The 18723-nt window shown below is 40.9% G+C and overlaps 1 protein-coding gene across 2 annotated transcripts in view; it reads right to left on the bottom strand.

Moving 5' to 3' along the window:
• FAM13A (family with sequence similarity 13 member A) overlaps positions 1–18723 on the bottom strand; it is a 181100-nt gene that overhangs the window by 61420 nt on the left and 100957 nt on the right. For both annotated transcript variants that reach the window (XM_042467129.1, XM_042467130.1), the window contains 3 exons: positions 17931–17972; positions 6149–6196; positions 3100–3279 (listed from right to left, as the gene is read on the bottom strand). In XM_042467129.1, the coding sequence (XP_042323063.1) occupies positions 3100–3279; positions 6149–6196; positions 17931–17972 (270 nt within the window). The remainder of the gene's footprint in view (positions 1–3099; positions 3280–6148; positions 6197–17930; positions 17973–18723) is intronic.

The raw sequence follows: 18723 nt of genomic DNA, 5'->3' as shown, positions 1-18723 counted from the left end.
AACAAGGTTGAATCTGGTTAGTGCCTGGGTAAGAAGATGACTTAAGTTCCATGGAAGAAAGTAGGGTGTACATGGAAATATTACCCCTACTAGTATTACTACTAAGTCTCAGGAAGATGGCAGAACAAAGTTAAATTTCCCTGCAGAAATGTGGAAATTATGTATATATGAAAACTGCACACAGACCTAAAAAAACATTATAAATTAAAGTTAAATCCAGTGAAACAGATGGAGTGATTATCTTAATTATTTTATTAATCAGACATAGACCATTTTGCCAGTGAGGAAGTAAAATAAAGCCTCAGTACTTGTAGGAGCTCCCATCCTTTTTAACAAGTTAACTTTATACCAACATATACCAAGTACTCCAATTTGTATAACTTTTTTTTGTCATCTGTGAGGTTAAAATAAAGGATTTTCCTTATTGGAATTTCTGTCATAAGCCTGTTCCTAATTTGTACGGATTATTATTTGAAATGATCATCTATTTACACAGTCAGATGCCATATATACATAAGCATGATTCAGCTGCAATATTCATTAAAACCTTAGCCACAAGACCTCTTAGCAATATTAGTTGCTTACAGGGGGGAAAAACCAAAACCAAAACGCCTACAGAGGCAGGTAGATACAGGATCAGGTCTGATGTTTTGTTTCTAAATTATTTCATAGGACAAAAAGTTTCATGCCTTAGCAATTAAAAGCATATTAGTTTTCAGTGCACTAGGAAACAGCCTTGCAATGCAGGCTTTCTAGGAAGTGTTTCTGCCAAGTTTATTTAACAGAGGCTCAAGAAGTGAAGGTTATTATGATATTCCAAAGCAGAGCTTCGAGATGTTACTTTTTTGGATTACAACTCCCAGAATCCTCTAGACAGCAGTGGCAATTATAGAATTAATATTTTGGACAACTCAGAGAATTTTTCCAGAGAGCATAGCCATGCATGTGAGCATATTGAGTAGCGTATTCCAAGAGCTGTAGTCCTCCAAATTAACTTTTCCAAACTCTGATTCCAAAGTTATGTGTGACATTTTTTTCATTTTTCATTTGTATTGTAGAGACTTCAAATATATGAACATTTTCCTTTACCAAAAGCAGTTTGAACAGCCTGAAGACTGGATATGCAAACTCAGTGAGAACTTTTGATATTGTATGGAGTGCATTGTGAATATCATTTTTCCAAGAAAAATTGAAGTTGTACAGTATATAATAATGTAGCATTTGCTATTTTACCAGAATCTTTCTCCTCTTTTTAAAAACTTGAACCTCAATGCTCCCTGAGGCAAAAAACATAAATTACTACACAAAAGAATGTAGGTTGGAATGCTGAAAAGTAAAGCTAAGAACAAGCAAAATACTAACCAAAAGTAAACTGCAAATGCAATCTGATTCCATTAGATTTCTGTTAACACCAGCAAAAAGGAAATAGCTAATAATGTTTACATCACATCAGTCTGAAGCTCTTTTGAAAGGCATCCAACTTTTTCCCAAGGATCTGATTTTACGGGCCATGTACCAGTGTTTTTATATACAATGCTATCAATGTAGTAAGAGTAATAAAATATATTACAAGATACAGATTTGCAGAATCTGACTGCCTGCTCAACTGCAACGGGACAAAAGACCTGTCTATATGTTATTGCTGAAAAGAAATAATATAGTTTATCAGATTTCTAGGCCATTTTGTACTAAGAGGTGTTATAATTTGATTCCATGTAATATTATTCTGTGGAATTTGAAGCCACCAAAAACAGGCCGTGCTTATTAACATCACCTGCCCTCTTTTCCTCTGAATATCCTACTGTTGTCTCATTTTATAAGCTCTGCATAAGATCTGATGTCAAACATGCAAAGGACAGTAAGGCCAAATGTGTAACCTTGGCAGAAATTCTGGCTTTCCCTAATTCATGATGGATTTTAAAACCACTGTAAAGACAGATCAGTTTGTTAAGGCTTCTGGTGAGACTATGTGAATTCTGTGGTACAAAACAAGACTTGGAATCAACCCATAGCTCAGTGGTGGAGTCTGTGTTTTCCATACAGAAAATCTCAAATTCAATTCATGGCATCCCCATGTTCCTTTGTGAGGCAGAAGATTATTGAAAAGACTTTTGATGCTGAAGCCACCACCAGTTAGGTAGATAACACCAGGATTTAATGGACAAACAGCCTTAGTGTGAGGCTTATGTGAACCTGAAGCTAAAAAATGCATTTTTAAAATGGCAGATCTGCAATTCAGTGGTGAGACTGCACAAGGGGAGGGGGAAACACCCAACTGCAGAGCTATATGCTGCCAAACACGTACACTAGCCTGTCTCTGACCTACTTGTCTGAGAAGCCTCACAGCATGATTACAAGAAGTGTAACTTAAAAGGTACCTCTGAGGATGGAGAAGCCCCTTTACCCCAAAAGACTATCATTTTTACTTTTATAAAGGGAAATGCTTCTACTAAGCATATTTTAAATTTAGGATACCGATGTTACATTTCTGCTCCCCACCCCACCCCAAGACAAGAGAAGAATTAAGCATTCCTTCAACTGTGCACTATCACAGATGCCTGGAAGCATCATTATATGTTTCTTGATCACACCAAAGGCTGCCTTATACTGAGCCAGATCATTCCATTTAGATAAGAGATTTAAAAAACATTTGAGTCCTGGCCTGGATATGGACCATGTGGGTTCTCAATCTGGCTTGCAAGTTCCTTCTGCTCTTATTTCTAATTAGTGATCAGAGATAAGAACCTATTACAAGGTTGGGAGCCTATTACATGGAACTGAGCATTGCTTTGCAGCCCAGGAACCAGTAGCACTGGGAAGGAGGATGCTTATGAAAAAACAAAAACAAACAACAAAATACAAAAAAACCTCTCACTCTATTTTACACAACAACTATTTTACAAGTAGCATTTGTAGAAATGTCCTGCCTCTATGGCTGGAAGGCAAAGACGGTAACAATTACTTTTTTTTTTAAGTTAAGGAAGCCAAACATTTGTTCTGAAATTCATTATGTTTTGTAGTGGCCTGAAAACAAAATCGTGTCATCTGAAACTATCTGGCACTTGGTGTGACAAAAGGGGGGAGAAATGCTCAACATACCTCTCTTTGTTTCTTCGGACTTCATCCTGTTCTTTATGGTGTCGCCTCCGCTGTCTGGCAGACACATTGGAAGATGTTGATGAGGTCCCGGATTCAGAGTCTTCAGAACTTTGACCCCCGGAGCCATGAGCGTCAAAAAGATGCTGCTCAACTGCTGACCTGATAGTCTTTTCTAAATATCTGTCAAGCCAAATTTAATGAATGGTTATATTAAAAAGAAGAAATAGGTGGTTCAGAAATGGGCCAGTCTCACCATGCAGCTCTAGCACAGGGATGGACAACTGGAAACAGGCTGAATTTTGTGTTCCTAGGACCCTCTGGAGGCAGCAACCAGTAGTCTAAATATGTGTTAGTTTTTGTGATAGAGCTCATTCGGTTTTGCTGGGTTTTGCCAGTTGTTGCCACCTCTGTGTCCACTCCATTCTTTGTAGGAGGGGCTGTTTGTAGTTATATCTTACATTGGCACTAGGTCTTTTCCAAAGGTTTGTTAAACGCAACATGTGCTTTGCTGAAGTGGTTTGAAGGACAAATTTTCAGCTCTCCGTTTTTTTATACAATCGTAGTATTATAGTGCCATTTCATTGATACGCTATAACACTTTAAGTCTTAGAAATGTTTTTCAAAAGAGAATAGAGGAGAACAGAGGTTTTTTTTAAATGATATTTCATAAATTAAATAGAAACTAACTCAAGGTTGAGCATAAAATGTGAAGAGAAACTGAGGGGTGCCATGATTGCCTTCTTGAAATATAGTCAGCATTTTGTATCCATGGGGGTTCCATTCCAGACCCCCACCCTGTGGAAGCCAACTACTGTGGGACCTCAAGTCCCATCACAGTCAATGGATGCATGGAGTGAAGATGGCAAGCCCACCAATAAGGAGGGCTGACTGTATCTCAAGGGCTGTCACAGAAGGGGCAGGCTTCTTCTTTGCTACCCCAGATGATATGAACAGATCTAATGTTTTGAAATTACAGAAAAAGTAGATTTCAAGTGAACATTAGAAAGAAATTCTTGACAGTGGGAGCAGTTTGGCAATGGAACTAGTTGCTTAGAGAGGTAGTGTGATCGCCTTCTTTGGATGTCCTCAAAAAGAGGCTGGACAGCTATTTGCTGGGGGTGCCTTAACTGAAGATCCTGCTTTGGATAGCCCATGAGGCCCCTTCCAACTCTATAACAACTGGTGCTGGAAACTGACAAAATCAAATACCACAGGTTCCAGCAATCCAGGACAACAAAAGGTCACTTCGATCATTTTTGTTTTTAACCCCCCCCCAAAAAAAAACCCACCCCAAACCCTCAGGAAGACATACCACCACTATTACCAACTGGCGGACACACTTGCTGTCCAAAGTGTCAAAAAATGGGAGGCAGGGAGTAGAGAACAAAACTGGAAATTCACTTCTTGATGTTAAATGGGTACAGTGGTCCCTTGCTTATGCAGGGATCCATTCCGGACCCTGTCGCATAAGGCAAGTTCCACCTATGCTCGAGTCCCCTTGAGGATAATGGGGCTCGTGCATGTGGTGGTGTTGTGGTGCAAGTGCCACGGGCACGCTCGCCATTCATTGAAAGGCGCGGGGCTTCCAGCATAAGCTGGAGGCCGTGTATGACGCGGGCACACTATATTTATAGGTATGTGTGAACTGCCACTCCTGCTCATTTCCAGGGGAGGAAATGTGATATTTTTATTGCAAAAGAAAGGGTGGTGTGGGCTATTTGGAGGGGTGGGGAACTGCAAGAACAGAGTAGGGTTGCTATTTAGCAAAGTGAAACTGAAAACCAAGACACAGACATTGTTTCCCAGGGCCAAGTCAGAGGCCAGGTTAGGCAATTTTTCTGCCCCTGTGGAGGTGTGTAAATTGCAATCCCAAATATAAATTAGCCCTGGTATTGATCTTAGCCTTTTCTTTTAATGCTGCAATCAGCAATGTTTTCCCCACTGTGTAGCTGATCAGTTATGCTCTGGGAAAGTAGGTAAGGTTCCCAAACCACAAACATAATAACTCAAGGCCACAACATGATCTATGGGCTACCCACTTGTGGGTGGAAAACATGCAATATAACAATCTTGCATCATAAAATTAAGCTGTTTAAGGTCTTGTCATCTCCCTAGGTGGGAACCCTCTTGGAAACACACCCATGCAGTGATGCACACTCGGGCTTTTGTAACAATTCAGACGTCACTAATTTGGAATGACCCTAAATATGCACCTGGGGTGTAGCTATGAGTGAGGGGCAAAATGAGGCCACCACCTCTTTCAATAGGAATTATGCCCTCCAATGACATTCTCCCTCAGCTCCAAATTTCTAACTTTAATATTTCAGTTGAGCATTTGGAGATATAGTTTAGGCATCCAAGGAGGAAGACAAAGTTACTAAGGGAATACGTACACAGGAAATAGAAAAGTTCTTGGTATAAACCATCTTCAATGCCTCATTCTCTACAATGCTAGAAATGTAGGGACTGGAAAAACATTTCATTTAGGGGCCAGAATTCTTATTGGGGGCAGGGGAATGACCTCCTGATGGAATTATACCCCTGATTAAGGACAGAAGAAATGACTCACTGATGTCCAACCTATAAGGTGACATGTATTTATATTAAGTAGTTATAAATGTAGTGCAGCACTGCTTTGCAAGAATCCCTGCAAACAGCAAGTACATGGTTGTCCACCAGAAACTGGACAGTGGTCCATCAATCCATCATAGTCTGCCTCCTGCCCACACTTGCATGAAGTGCCTTCAACTAGACAGGAAAGTGCACACCAAAATGTTACCGTCTAAATACCTCTAACTGTCTATTCATTTATTTAGAGTGCTTATACTGCAACCTACAGCCAAAAAGGCACCCAGAGCATCTTACACATTTATTAATTTGATAGCTACTTGATTACAATCTCACTTTCAGCTGGGCACATCTCTACTGAGTTTTCTCAGGATATAATTCTTACATGTCTGCCATGTCAAAAAAACTAAAAACAGTGTTTAAAGAATAAATACTATAAAGAACAAAGAAAAAACAAAGAAGATACAAAGTGACAACTTACTCTCCAGTAGCAGCGATGTTGTTGTTGTTAACCTGTGACACATGAGCACTGCATGAAAAGAAATTGAAGGTTACATATACTGTAAATATCAAAGAACACTAATTGTAGGGCTTCACTTGAATTCTTAAATTATTTACATAAAGGAGGAAAAACCATATTTGCAAGTAGGAAATCAGCTTCCCAAATACCCTATACACATAGATCTGGTACAGTTTCACACATGCAACGACATTACTTTATTTCTATACCCTGAAAAAGATGAGTGAACTGTCTCCACTGAAAAGTGTAAAACCTACAATGATGCAAAATCGAAGGCTTTCATGGCCGGCATCCATGGTTTTTTGTGGGTTTTTCAGGCTATGTGGCCATGTTCTAGAACATGGTCACATAGCCCGAAAAACCCACAAAAAACTACAATGATGCATCTTGTAGTGATACAGAAATGCAGGTCAGCATGTGGTGCTTTATCATATGATGAAACGCCTCTGACTGTAAATACAGAAGAATTGAAATTCACTTATTCTGTCTAATGGTTGCTGTGATCCATAAATTCATGGCATAAAGCAGATTACAAATACACACACAGTTAACCCTATTTTTACAGGGCAAATGGATTTCTTACATGTTTGTCTTGTAAATGCTAAAATGAAGGGATAAGGAAAATGTATCTCTTCAGATGCTTTTGGATTGTAATTCATACAAGCGCCATGTAATGGGGTAGGCCTTAAATAATGCGATCTTTAATGAGGTGCATCTACTGATTTTTTAAAAATTGTTCTTGCTATGGTTTTAAATTATTGCTCTGAAGTATCGATGTTTTAATATGGCAACTCATTTGTTTTTTAAAACCGTTCTCTTACTAATTTCAAATGCATATGCATGTCTGTGTGCACATCTTCAAGTTGCTTGCTGACTTAAAGTGGCCCCATGAATTTCCTAAGATTTTTATTTAGCAAGGAACACTCAGAGGAGGTCTGCCATTGCCTAACTCTGAAATACAGCCTACAGCACCTGGTGTTCCTTGCTAGTCTCCCCTCCAAGTGCTAACCAGGGCTGCTGACCTTGCTGATGGGATCTGGTGCCTTCATGATATTTAAATGAAGGTATGTACACTATGGGGGTAATGCTGTTTTAATTCATGTGTAGGTCACCTTGGGTCGCATTAGGGAGAAGGGGGATATAAATTAAATAAACAAGCAAGCAAGTCCCCATCTTTACTTTACAGCAGGGGTTGGGCAACTTTCTGAGGTTCAGGGACTGCACACACACACACACACACACACACACACACAAAGTTTGGGGGGTACACTCCCTTCTAACACCTCCATTAAAAACATTCTAATTGTACCCCCATGGGCCATGCAGGGCAATAGCACTGTGCCCCTGTCCCTCAGCTGTTTTAGCTCATGACAGTATTTTTTTTACTAGTTCCAAACCCCCCAACACAGGTGAGCATAAAACAAGGCAAACACGTCCCTCACAGCCCCTAGAGGGCAGAAGAGACCTTTTTTATTAAATTAAAAAAATGGCAAAGGGGCACTACTGTAGCTTGCACATTGCTTCCTCCTTCTTTAAATCAGAAAAGAGAAGGTGAAGCAGTAAGCCGATTAGTGTGATACACAAGCCCATCATACATGTAGAGGCACTTTGCCTTCTCTTGCTCTGCCTAGAATTCACTTGGGTGCCCAATAAATGCCCTACTGGCACTTTACGGATGGGGCACTGTGCCAGCTGTTAGACATTCTATGTGCCACTAACCTAGGAACACACAAACAGAAGCAAAAAGATGATATTCACATGCCTGTTATGCAGGCTTCCTAAAAGAGTCTTTCTGGATAGGCATACTGGACTAGGCACAATCTTGGTTCAAATGTGGCATAAAAATGCTTATATTCATAATACAGAAAGTATGTAGTATAGTAGTTTGAGGGTTGGACTATGACTCTGGAGGCCAGGGTTCGATTCCCTGCTCAGCCATGAAACCGAGAGGGTGACCTTGGGCAAGTCACACTCTCTGAGCTTCCAGGGAAGAGAATGGCAAACCTCCTCTGAACAAATTTTGCCAAGAAAACTCCATGACAGTCGGAAACAACAAGGCACTGCTTACACTTTCCTTTATTTTATTTTATAAGTTCCTATGCAAGTAAACGTGGTAGAAACAGAATCTGGAAGCTTTACTAGCAGGATGGTCATGTTCTCTGGGATTCTTGAAACTGCAGTCCAAAAAAATAACATTTCCAAGCTCTGAGCAAAAGGCACCTCTCTCCAATTAATTGCATGCAGTGGTGTACATACAAATGTACATATGATTTCTCTATGTATAAATGATGCTATGCTTGGGGGAATGGTTCTGATTCATTATTTGTTTTCTGTCTAAACAGCCTCACATGCCAACTCCAGGCTGCCGACCTCCCTGTTCACCAACTTTCTTTTCCTAGGGGCAACAAATGGCATAAAGGACGGGGGTGCATCCTTCATTTCTGAATTGCCAGGCAAGATTATATTTGAGACCTACATTGTCCTGTCTCTCTGTTTCTCCCTTCCCCACTCCTGCTGACTCAGCTTTGCAGATAAGAAGGCCATGTGACATTTTACTGAAGTTCACCCTGACTACAGCATTCATTAAACCAAGTTGTTACCAGCTTAAAACATTTCATTTGGCTTGATCCTCTTATCTGCAGGAGAATTAGTTAGCCCAGCTGGCCAGACGGCTTGTATGTAAAACAACACGGCATGGCTGCATTACTGCAAGGTCTAAGTGAAAGCTACACTAGGAAACGCAAAGCTCAGCACACCACCCTAAAGGACACTTGCTGAACAAGAACGTGCTGGCTACTGATGGATGTATTACTTTAAGCATTTTGATGTTGGAAAAGTTTCTTGGTACTTTCTAGTGATGTGCAAACCTGGCTCCTTTCCAGTCAACCCCTTTCAGAAACAAGCAATAGTCTGAGAAGCGAGAGATGGGCAGCTTTCATATGATGATCAGCAACTGGCGATTTCGTGGCTGAATTCAAACTCAATACAGTTTAGTACACCCTTACAGAATCTTTTCTGAATTTATCCTGAACACAATTTATCACAAATCTTACGGAATCATAAGAACTGGAAGGCACTCCAAGAGTTATCTAGTTCATCCCTGTCATGCAGGAATGCACACCGAAAGAACTCCCAAGAGATGGCCACCCAATCTGTTTACAAACTGCCAAAGGAGGACAGTCTGCTACTTTTGGAGGGGGTGTATTCTACTTAAATAAAGAACTACAAATGTAGAGAACCAATGTTGCATAGTGATTGATTTTATTTGTATTCTACATTTCTCTTGACTTGAACCCACGGCAGCTCACAAAAGCTTAAAAAGAACAACAAAAGAGGAAAAAGTTCCATTACGACTCTGGGAGACCAAGGTTCACACGTCTACATAGGAAACTGGCTTCAAATAGGTCAAACCATTTGTTCATGTAGGCCAATATTCCATATTTTAAGTGATAATATTTGGTTGAGATCTTTCTTATCATTTGCTACCTAATCTTTTTTTAAACTGGAGATGCACAGGAGCGATAAAATGACCTTTGGAATATAAAGCACATGTTCTGTCACTGATCTATACCCCAGCCCCAGATATGAAGCCCTGTAGCTTAGGAACACATACATTCATGTATATAGAGCTCCATGAAGGAGCAACTTGGATTAGCCTTTCAGTGTATGCTTGAAAGAAAGGTATAACCTGATAAGCATACCTGCACAATATACATGTTGCTAATGCTTCTGTAGGCCATCTTTAAATACATGGTGTACAACCCCTGAAGGTCACCTCTTGCATCTGCTGATGGACCAAGAGTGCATGTCTTTCCACCTCCCACACATCATATATAGCCAAGTTGGGATGGAGAGGCTAAAATCTAGACATCACTGAGGGTAAGGGTTGGTGGTGGAAGTGAAAGCTTCTTTTATCCCCCATATACTCTAATGAGACTGCCACTTCCTGCTACAACTAGAAGCAGGAAACAGTTATCTCAGGAGCCAGGCAACACTGTGTTTGTGTGTACATGTGCACATGCCTTCAAGTCATTTGTTGATTTATGATGACCCCATGAATTTTCATATGGTTTTCTTTGGCAAGGAATATTCAGAAGTGGTTTTGCCAGTTCCTGCCTCTGAAATATAATTGGAAGCACTTGGTATTCCTTGGCACTCTCCCATCCAAGTAGTAACTAGGGCTGATCCTACTTAGCTTCCAAGATCAGATTGGATCTATTTAGACATAGGCAACACTGAACTGAATTTAATTCATAGCTCCAATCAGAGAGACCCTCTGAATCAATGAGATTTTAAACACTGAACAGCTGATCCAATGGGTCTACTTAGGCTTGCCATATCCCGCCTGGGGGCAGGACTTTCCCGGTTTGGGGCAGGTCCGCATGGTCCCGCCCCGGTTTGGCCCCGCCCCCAGGATCCCCCCCAGAGAGGCATTGGAAACGGCTCCAGGGCCGTTGAGTCCTCCAAGACCTCTGTGGGGCTTGGAAGCGGCTCCATGGCTGCCGAGTCCTCCAAGACCTCTGTGGGGCTTGGGAGACGCTGTCTCCCAGGCCCCAGAGAGGTCTTGGAAGCGGCTCTGTGGCCGCGGAGTCCTCCAAGGCCTCTGCGAGGTTGGGGAGGAGGAGGAGGCCGCTTGCCATCGCCGCGATGACAGGCGGCCCCCACACTCCTTCCTGGCCTGGGAGCAGGCCGAGGCTTCCTCCCAAGCTAGGAAGGAGAAGGAGGACAAGGTTTAAAAATGTAGGCCTTTTTTAAAAAATTTCCTGGCCAGGAAATTTAAAAAAAAAAAAAATCCTACATTTTAAAACCTTGTCTTACATTTGTCCCGGTTTGGAGGTCCTCAGCTATGGCAACCCTAGGTCTACTCTACTTGGGATTTCCAATAGGATTCAAACTATTGACTTTTTCCACTGATCAGTTGGGCTGTGGTAAAAAGTGGGTCAGCTCACTTAAAATTGAAGGATTGTCACGGAGAGGCCAGAGACTGCATAAAACCCCTGCTCGCAGGATGTATACTGCTGTTTTGGAGGCAAATATCCACATAAGACAAATTCCATAAAAGAAAAGCAATATACATTAATGTATGTAAATGGTAAAACAAAACAAAACAACAAAAGAAAAAGTTATCCAGAATAATTTAAATGTTTCCAGGATTGAGCAGAAAATACAACTGGCATCACTCAAGTCTTGTTCCTTTTAATGGTAACTTCATGCAACAAAATGAATAGGTGAAGATTTTTCACAGCAGGGAGAGAATGTCTGCAGATAAAACTGCTTCTCAAAACAGACTGAAGAGAAGATGGAAGCTTGTGCTTTCTTGTAGCATTTTCACACAGTGACCAATCCACCAACTTGTTTTGATACTGCATGTTTGCAAGGCTGTTGTTTTTGATATCCAGAAAGCTAATCCTGAGCAGGGCTGTTAATAACAGGGTCTCTTCCAGGTCACATTCACAGCATTGCCATAAGTCAAAGCTGATTTGATGACACATAGCCATCACAACAAAGCTAATGCAAACAGAAGGAGGAATTATTTACTTTGTTACATTCCTCCTTCTTCTTTAATCAATTAAAGGATTGTGCTTAATGACACTTACAATAAAAAGCACAGATGCATTCTAGGAGGGGTAATAACTTTCACTGAGATGACAGAACTGCAGAACAGCAATGAGCGAATAAGGGTGTTTTCTGCATTGTTCATGCTGACATTCAATCATGACATCCAAAAAAGCCAAAAGAACTGGGGCCACAATGAACCATTACCCAAATTAGGTTATGAAATTAAGAATAATGTTTATTTTTCAGTTAGATACTCGCAGTATCTTCAACCAGCATATTCAATCATAATGGACAAGGAGAACCGGGAAGAGAGAATTGTTGACCAATGATGAAAGAAGGGCAAAAAAGCTTTAAAACATTTTTTAAATGTATGAATTGCATGACTACACTTTGTACCTTGTGTCTGATGAAGTGGGCTGCTGAACAACAAAGTTTATCTTTAAGGTGCTCTGAGACTCTGTGTTTCATGACTACAAGGGACTTTTTGTATTACAATACAAAAGGAAGGTGAAAGTTTATATATTGAATCAAGTACTGTAATGGGCCAAATCTTTGGCTACAAATCTCCAGTTATTTTTCTACTTTACAGAAAAGGTTGCTGAAAGTGGCTCAGAAATAAGCAGACATGTTAATGCTTGCACTGGGACCCACATAAGGTTATAAGTACATGAAGCAGAATGGATAACATACCAATATGTTCTCTATGACCAGAATCTTACTGGTGTCCTACACTCATGCAAGTTCCCTTACACATGTGATTGTACTTTTCTGGTTGTTGTGCAACTCAAATATTCAGTTCATGGTTATATAAGTGGGAGTTCCACAAATGTAACCATTTCACATAGGCCTAAATCCTATTGCTAGTCCAAACTAAAGTAGACCAATTTAATCAATTTACCATGTGGTAACTCAGCATTCAACAACTGATTCAGTGGGTCTATACTTTAGTTGGGACTAACCAACAAGATGCAGTTTTGCATTCTTGGGTGATGTGTAACTAACTATTTGTTAGTGCCATCAATGTACTATTTCATTCACTAGGATTGCAGAATCAGCCACTGTGCATTCCACATTGCTCAATGGAAAAATAAACAAGCACACTGGCAGGTACACAATTAGTTGCACAATGTAGGTATTCTGCAGAAGGGTAGTGAAACTGCCATGTAACCACATGAGTATAGATTTACACTATGTAAACATGATCCAAACACTATGCAAATGATCCATATCTAAAAGGAATTTCAGGCAGCTAATATTCAACAAGCATCCCTTCTAATGTCATTTTGTTTCAACGAGATCATCAAGTTGCATTCCTTTGTTGAGACTGGAAAAAAGAAATACTCTCAAGCCACTGCAGTCATCAAAAACTCTGCAACATTTGCAGAACAGCTGATAAAAAAAAAGGGGGGGGGGATACATAATGTTCCTGCTAATTGGCAAGTATCAAGCATTGTGCAGTCCCTGAAATCTGGACAGCCCTTGTTTGCATCCACCCAAAATATTACATAACTGTCTGCTCTCAAACAGTGCCCTCGCTGTGCTGTGTACAAGCTGTAGCCCACATCCTCCATGTGTTTACATTAATTGCTCAGTTGTTCTGTCACATGAAGAAGTTTATATCAAGGCAAACTTGACTGGCAGAAAGTCAGCAAAACAATGGGGGTGAGCTGGTATGGATTCCCTAGGGACATTTTCCCCTTGAGTCCTAAACCAAGGCAGCAAAAAACAAACAAACAAACAACAACAATAATAATAATGGAAGGAAGCACTTAAGTGAGAACATCTGCCTCTTATCACAAGACCTTTCAGTCAAGGACCAACCCTTGTACAGCTTAGAATGATGGACTCATAGAGTTGGAAGAGACCATATGGTCCATCCAGTCCAACCCTCTGCCACTCAGGAATACACAACTAAAATACTTCTGAAAGATGCACATCAAACCTTTACTTGAAAGACTTCCTAGGATGGAGCATCCATCTCCCTCTGAGGCAATCTATTCCACTGTCAAACAGCTCTTACATTCAAAGTCCTTCGTAATTTTTAGATGGAATCTCTTTTCTTGTGTCCATTCCTTCCAGCCAAACCAAATCCTCTTACAAGCCAGCCCACTTCCATCAAACAGCAAAAATTGAAACAACAAGCTACTTAAATGCAACCAGAGAGCCATTATACAGCTCTGTAAGATAACAAAAAAGAAATGAACCATGCGTACAGAAATGGTGTTCACCACACTAGATTTCTGCCTTGCCTTAATTAATAGACACTGCTGTATTGGCCACACTCCCAGTCCAATTCCAGGGCCCATTTGCACAGCATTACCACCATGAGATTATTCCCCCAGGGGTCATTCCTGGAAGAGCTCATTACACGAGTGATCAAAAGCAAACCTGGAAAACAAACCCAAAGACTTCTAGATTGCCATCCCTTCATATGTACCATACAAGGCACTGGCACAGAAATCTCATTGTATAACCAGCCTACTATGGAGGGAAAGAACATGTTGTATGGATTTTATGTAATTAGTTAAATTTATGTAAGAACGTCTCTTCAGCTTAGCTGCCAAGAGTTCTATACTCTTACAAGAAAACATCAACAAGCCAGTGTAGGGCCAGCTACCTTAGTTCCTCTCATATCTGAGGTGGGGAATCTTTTTTCTGTCTAGGGCTGCAGTCGCTCTGGGATTATTGCTTTTTCTCTTTCTGTCCTCACCTCCTATCTTTCATCTATGTCCACCTTTGTACAGATCAGACTTCTAAAGCCAAGCTATGGCCCGGAACCTGAACCACTTTATTTCAATGAGATCAGAGAGGCAGCTGCTGCTCTATTTTCTTTCCAAACCTAGACAAATATTTTCTTAGTCGTAGGCCCAAGATAGATGGGCCAAAAGCGCGGTGCTGCCACTGATACTTGAATTCTGGAGCACGCAGCAACCGCATGCTCCAGAACCCTAGGATGTGTGGTTGGTGGCCTAATAGTGGCTTCCTGTCCACATGGGGGCTGCCATCTTGACATAAGTGACGCGCAGCATATACATGGTGGTATGCATTGCTTAGGTCATGAGTGTGCCAATGGTGCACTTGTGGCGTGTGCACGGCGACCCAAAAAAGTACCCTTTTTTCCGGATTCATTTTGGGGTGGAGGGACGCCATGCAGTTTAGCTACTGTGGTGTCCCTCCACGGGAAAACGGGCTGCGTCCAGTCTAGCCTTTCCCGCAGGTATGTACTGGGCCATAGTTTCCTAATTTCTGAAGTGTTAGTCTTGCAATCTTCAGATGCAAGAGACATTTAACTCAATTTAACCAGTTTTTAACTAGAGGTACATCTATTATTTTTCTTTTTGTTATTGTTGTGTGCTTTCAAGTCATTTCCAATTTATGGCGACCCTATCATGGGGCTTCCTTGGCAAGTATTTTTCAAAGGAGGGTTTCCATTGCCATCCTCTGAGGCTGAAAGATTGCAACTTGCCCAAGGTCACCCAGTGGGTTTATATGGCTGAGACAAAAGGATCTACATAGACCTACACTGTATCTACATCTACACTGTAGAAATAAGGCAGTTTGACAACACTTTAAGAGCTGTAGCTCCATCTTATGGGATAATAGTATCTTTACTTTTACTAGGTCTTTAGCCGTCTCTGTGCTGGTGCCTCACAAAAACCACAAATCCTAGGATTCTGTAAGATAAAGTCATGGCAGTGGTGTCATACTGCATTATTTCTATATTGTATATGGACCTTTGGACTTTGCTTTACATTCTAGTACTTTTTATATGTTGCTTTGCAGAAAGACAACTGACAGTAATGGTAATAAATAGCACATAAAACATTAAAACTACAGTAAAATCCATCTGTTTTGGAACATAAGACTATGTTTTTCCAGTACTAATGAGATCCCCAGCCTTCTTTGGCTGCATCTCCACCACTTTTTTGTGTCTTTGAATCTTTTTTTCTCCTCTACTTTGCTTTTCCATTGTTGACTTTTAAGATGTATGGACTAAACCTGTTTCCAGACGGGTGACTCCTATCAGTATTCAATTACTGGTCTCCCACTATGTGAAACAAGCATGCTTACAACTATGGCCCGGCTCTTTGTGGTGTGCCCATGACATGCTAGGCTTGCCTCTGGGCAGCGCGTGCACATGCCCTGCAACCCTAGCATGTGATGAGGGTGTCGCAGTTGCGCAGCACCACCCACATGGCGCACACAGCTATGATGTCGCAGCTGCGCAGCGTCCAAACTGCGCTGCTTAGCTGCAATGCCATTGGGATGTCTTTGTATGTTTGCAGCGGCGCAACTGCGCTGCAAAAAGAAGTCACTTTTTAATGTTCCTTTGTTGCTGCGCAGCAGCATCGCACAGTTTGGCTACTGCGATGCTGCTGTGGAGCTAAGAGAGGTGCCTCCCTGGCGCCTCTTTTTGGTGGTCTGTACCCCGCCTACGTTCACACTATATGGGATATTGCACCTTTTCCTTGTTCCTCCCTCTATGTTCTCATCACATTACTGGCCATGATACAGCTGTGGTAAATGAGGAAAGGGTAGGTTTAATTCATGTAAACAGAAATTTGGAATGAAACAAAATCTGAGCAATACTTATTTAAAAATATTGATCTAACAGTACGGAAAGTGCTTATCCCTTAAACTTGATCATCTATTATTACCACTCATGAAATGTCAAAACCCCAGAAATGCTTAAAATATGCCTTTGAATCAGAAATATACAGTGGACCCTTGCCTTACGTGGGGGATCTGTTCCGGACACCCCTGCATAAGGCGAATTCCGCCTACGCTTGAGCAGCAGTGCGGCGGTGCGCATGCACCATGGGCATACCTCATTCATCTGAGTAGGACATGCCGCCCCTTGCGCCCTGCATGCTCAAAGCTGTGTATAACGTGGGCACACTGTAGATTGCAAATGTTAACTGTGATATAACTGTAAGCCCATTCATATTACAGCATCATAGTGCTATTACTCCACTTTTGCTACCATAATTCCATCCTATGGAATCCTGGGATCTGAGATGCAGGGAAGTTAATTTAGAATTCTCAGAATGTTCTAGTGCTTCACCAAACTACAAACCCCATACAATGGAATCCTGGTAGTGGAATAATAGCACTATAATTCTGTATTATAAATGGGCTCTGTGTTGTTAATGGACCCCTTCATCCAGCCATGAGTATTCAGGGACATACTTACACTGAATGTAAAGGTGCCTAGGAGATCTGTAAATAATATGGTTAATAGCCACTCCTAGACTTAATAACGCTAAGTCTAGCTAATCCCATTCTAAAACCATCTAAAGCTCTGGGCAGATGTTTTGATGAAATGTACACTGAACATGTGGATAGAAAGCAGGTCTGAACTCGCTGGCCAGCCCACTCCCCATGTCTGTGCTCAGTATATCAGTATTTTGGTTAAAGAGATGGGCAGATGATGTGGCAAATGTGTTTTATTCTAGAAATTGTGTAAAACTTGATATTATAATTTTTAAACAGCAATTATTTAGAAGACCACTCAGAGTTTGAGGGCCGACAGCATATTTAGTTTGGAAAGAATCCTGTTGGTGAGTCCTCATTAGTACAGACCCATCTAATCCCTTGTTGAGTGGTGATTCAATGCCTTGCTGTTGTATACCTTCAAGTCACTTCCAATTTATGGTAACTCTAAGGGGAATCTATCATGGGGTCCTCTGGGCAAGGTTTGTTCAGAGCGGGTTTGCTATTGCCCTTCTCTGAGAGTGTGACTTTTCCAGGATCACTGAGTTTCTATGCCCAAGTAGGGATTCAAACCTATGTCTCCTAGAGTCCAAGTTCAACATTTATACCACTATACCACGTTGGCTCTCGATTCAACACAAAAGAAAATCCAATTGATACAATGGCTCTGCTCCAATCAGGGAGGATAATAAGATTTAGACCTTTGTATGTAAATACAGCACTGGGGCATCATCACATCTTGTGAAAGCATTTCCCATTGTTAAATTATGTTTTGTTGGAGAAAAAAATATTATTTTGCGTCATCATTTTCATTGGCTAAGAAATCACTCATCCAGTTTTGATGGGATCTGCTTCTAGTCATGCTGTTAAAGGAATTTTGGAAATAACTAATAATTGCCTTCTTCTTCACTGTTTTCCCCCCAGATCAAGCTCAAAGAGTATAGATTAAAAAAAACACAGAAGTAAATACCTCAGATAGAAGGGTGACATAGGCCTTTCATCCTCTTGGGAGCTAAAAAACAAACAAAGACAGATATTTGTCATTAGCATTTAAGTTTCTATCCTTTGTTTTCAAATGCATTTGCACTGCATCATCTGGATCAGAGGGAAAGAGAAAGAGGCTGAATGAAGAGAATGCACCCTGATAACAATGTTTTACTGTATAGTTTTAAAGACAGCTGCTTGTGGTGGGAATGGTGAGAGAACAAAGTGTTAAACTACATTCTTCAAGGTTACAAAATCTGAAGTCATTTGCTAATGCTCACCGAGGCAGAACAACATAAATTGCTGAATTGTCAAGAGCAACAGCAGCTGAGCAGCAAATACTTCAGGGACTATTTCTACATCAACATTACAGCCAAAACTGGAACAGGGATTTTGAGGCAGGAAGGAGTGAGAACCTTCTATTGTTTCAAATGTGAATAATGTGCTCCTAAAAAGGAATAATGGAATAATTTGGTCTGGAAAAAAAGTTGCAAATTTTTGTCCCTGTACTGTATATATTTGGAGTGCACCCCTTTCACAGACAATTACAGGCAAAACCTCAATGACCACTCTCACGCCAATAAGGTAAAAATGTATCAAATGCAAATTCACATTTGACCAGTCAGGGCTGGGACAGCTCCAAACTCTTGATGATCAAGAAAAGGGAGGGCCCCTCAGTGTTTGAAATCCTTCAAAACATGCATTTCAACTATGGCTTCAATACTACTTTTACCACAAGGAAAAACTAAATGTACATATTACGAGTACGTCATGAGTAT

Source organism: Sceloporus undulatus, chromosome 5 (assembly GCF_019175285.1).
Source record: "Sceloporus undulatus isolate JIND9_A2432 ecotype Alabama chromosome 5, SceUnd_v1.1, whole genome shotgun sequence".
In the NCBI taxonomy this organism is placed as follows: domain Eukaryota; kingdom Metazoa; phylum Chordata; class Lepidosauria; order Squamata; family Phrynosomatidae; genus Sceloporus; species Sceloporus undulatus.
This window is presented reverse-complemented; position numbering and strand designations above follow the sequence as displayed.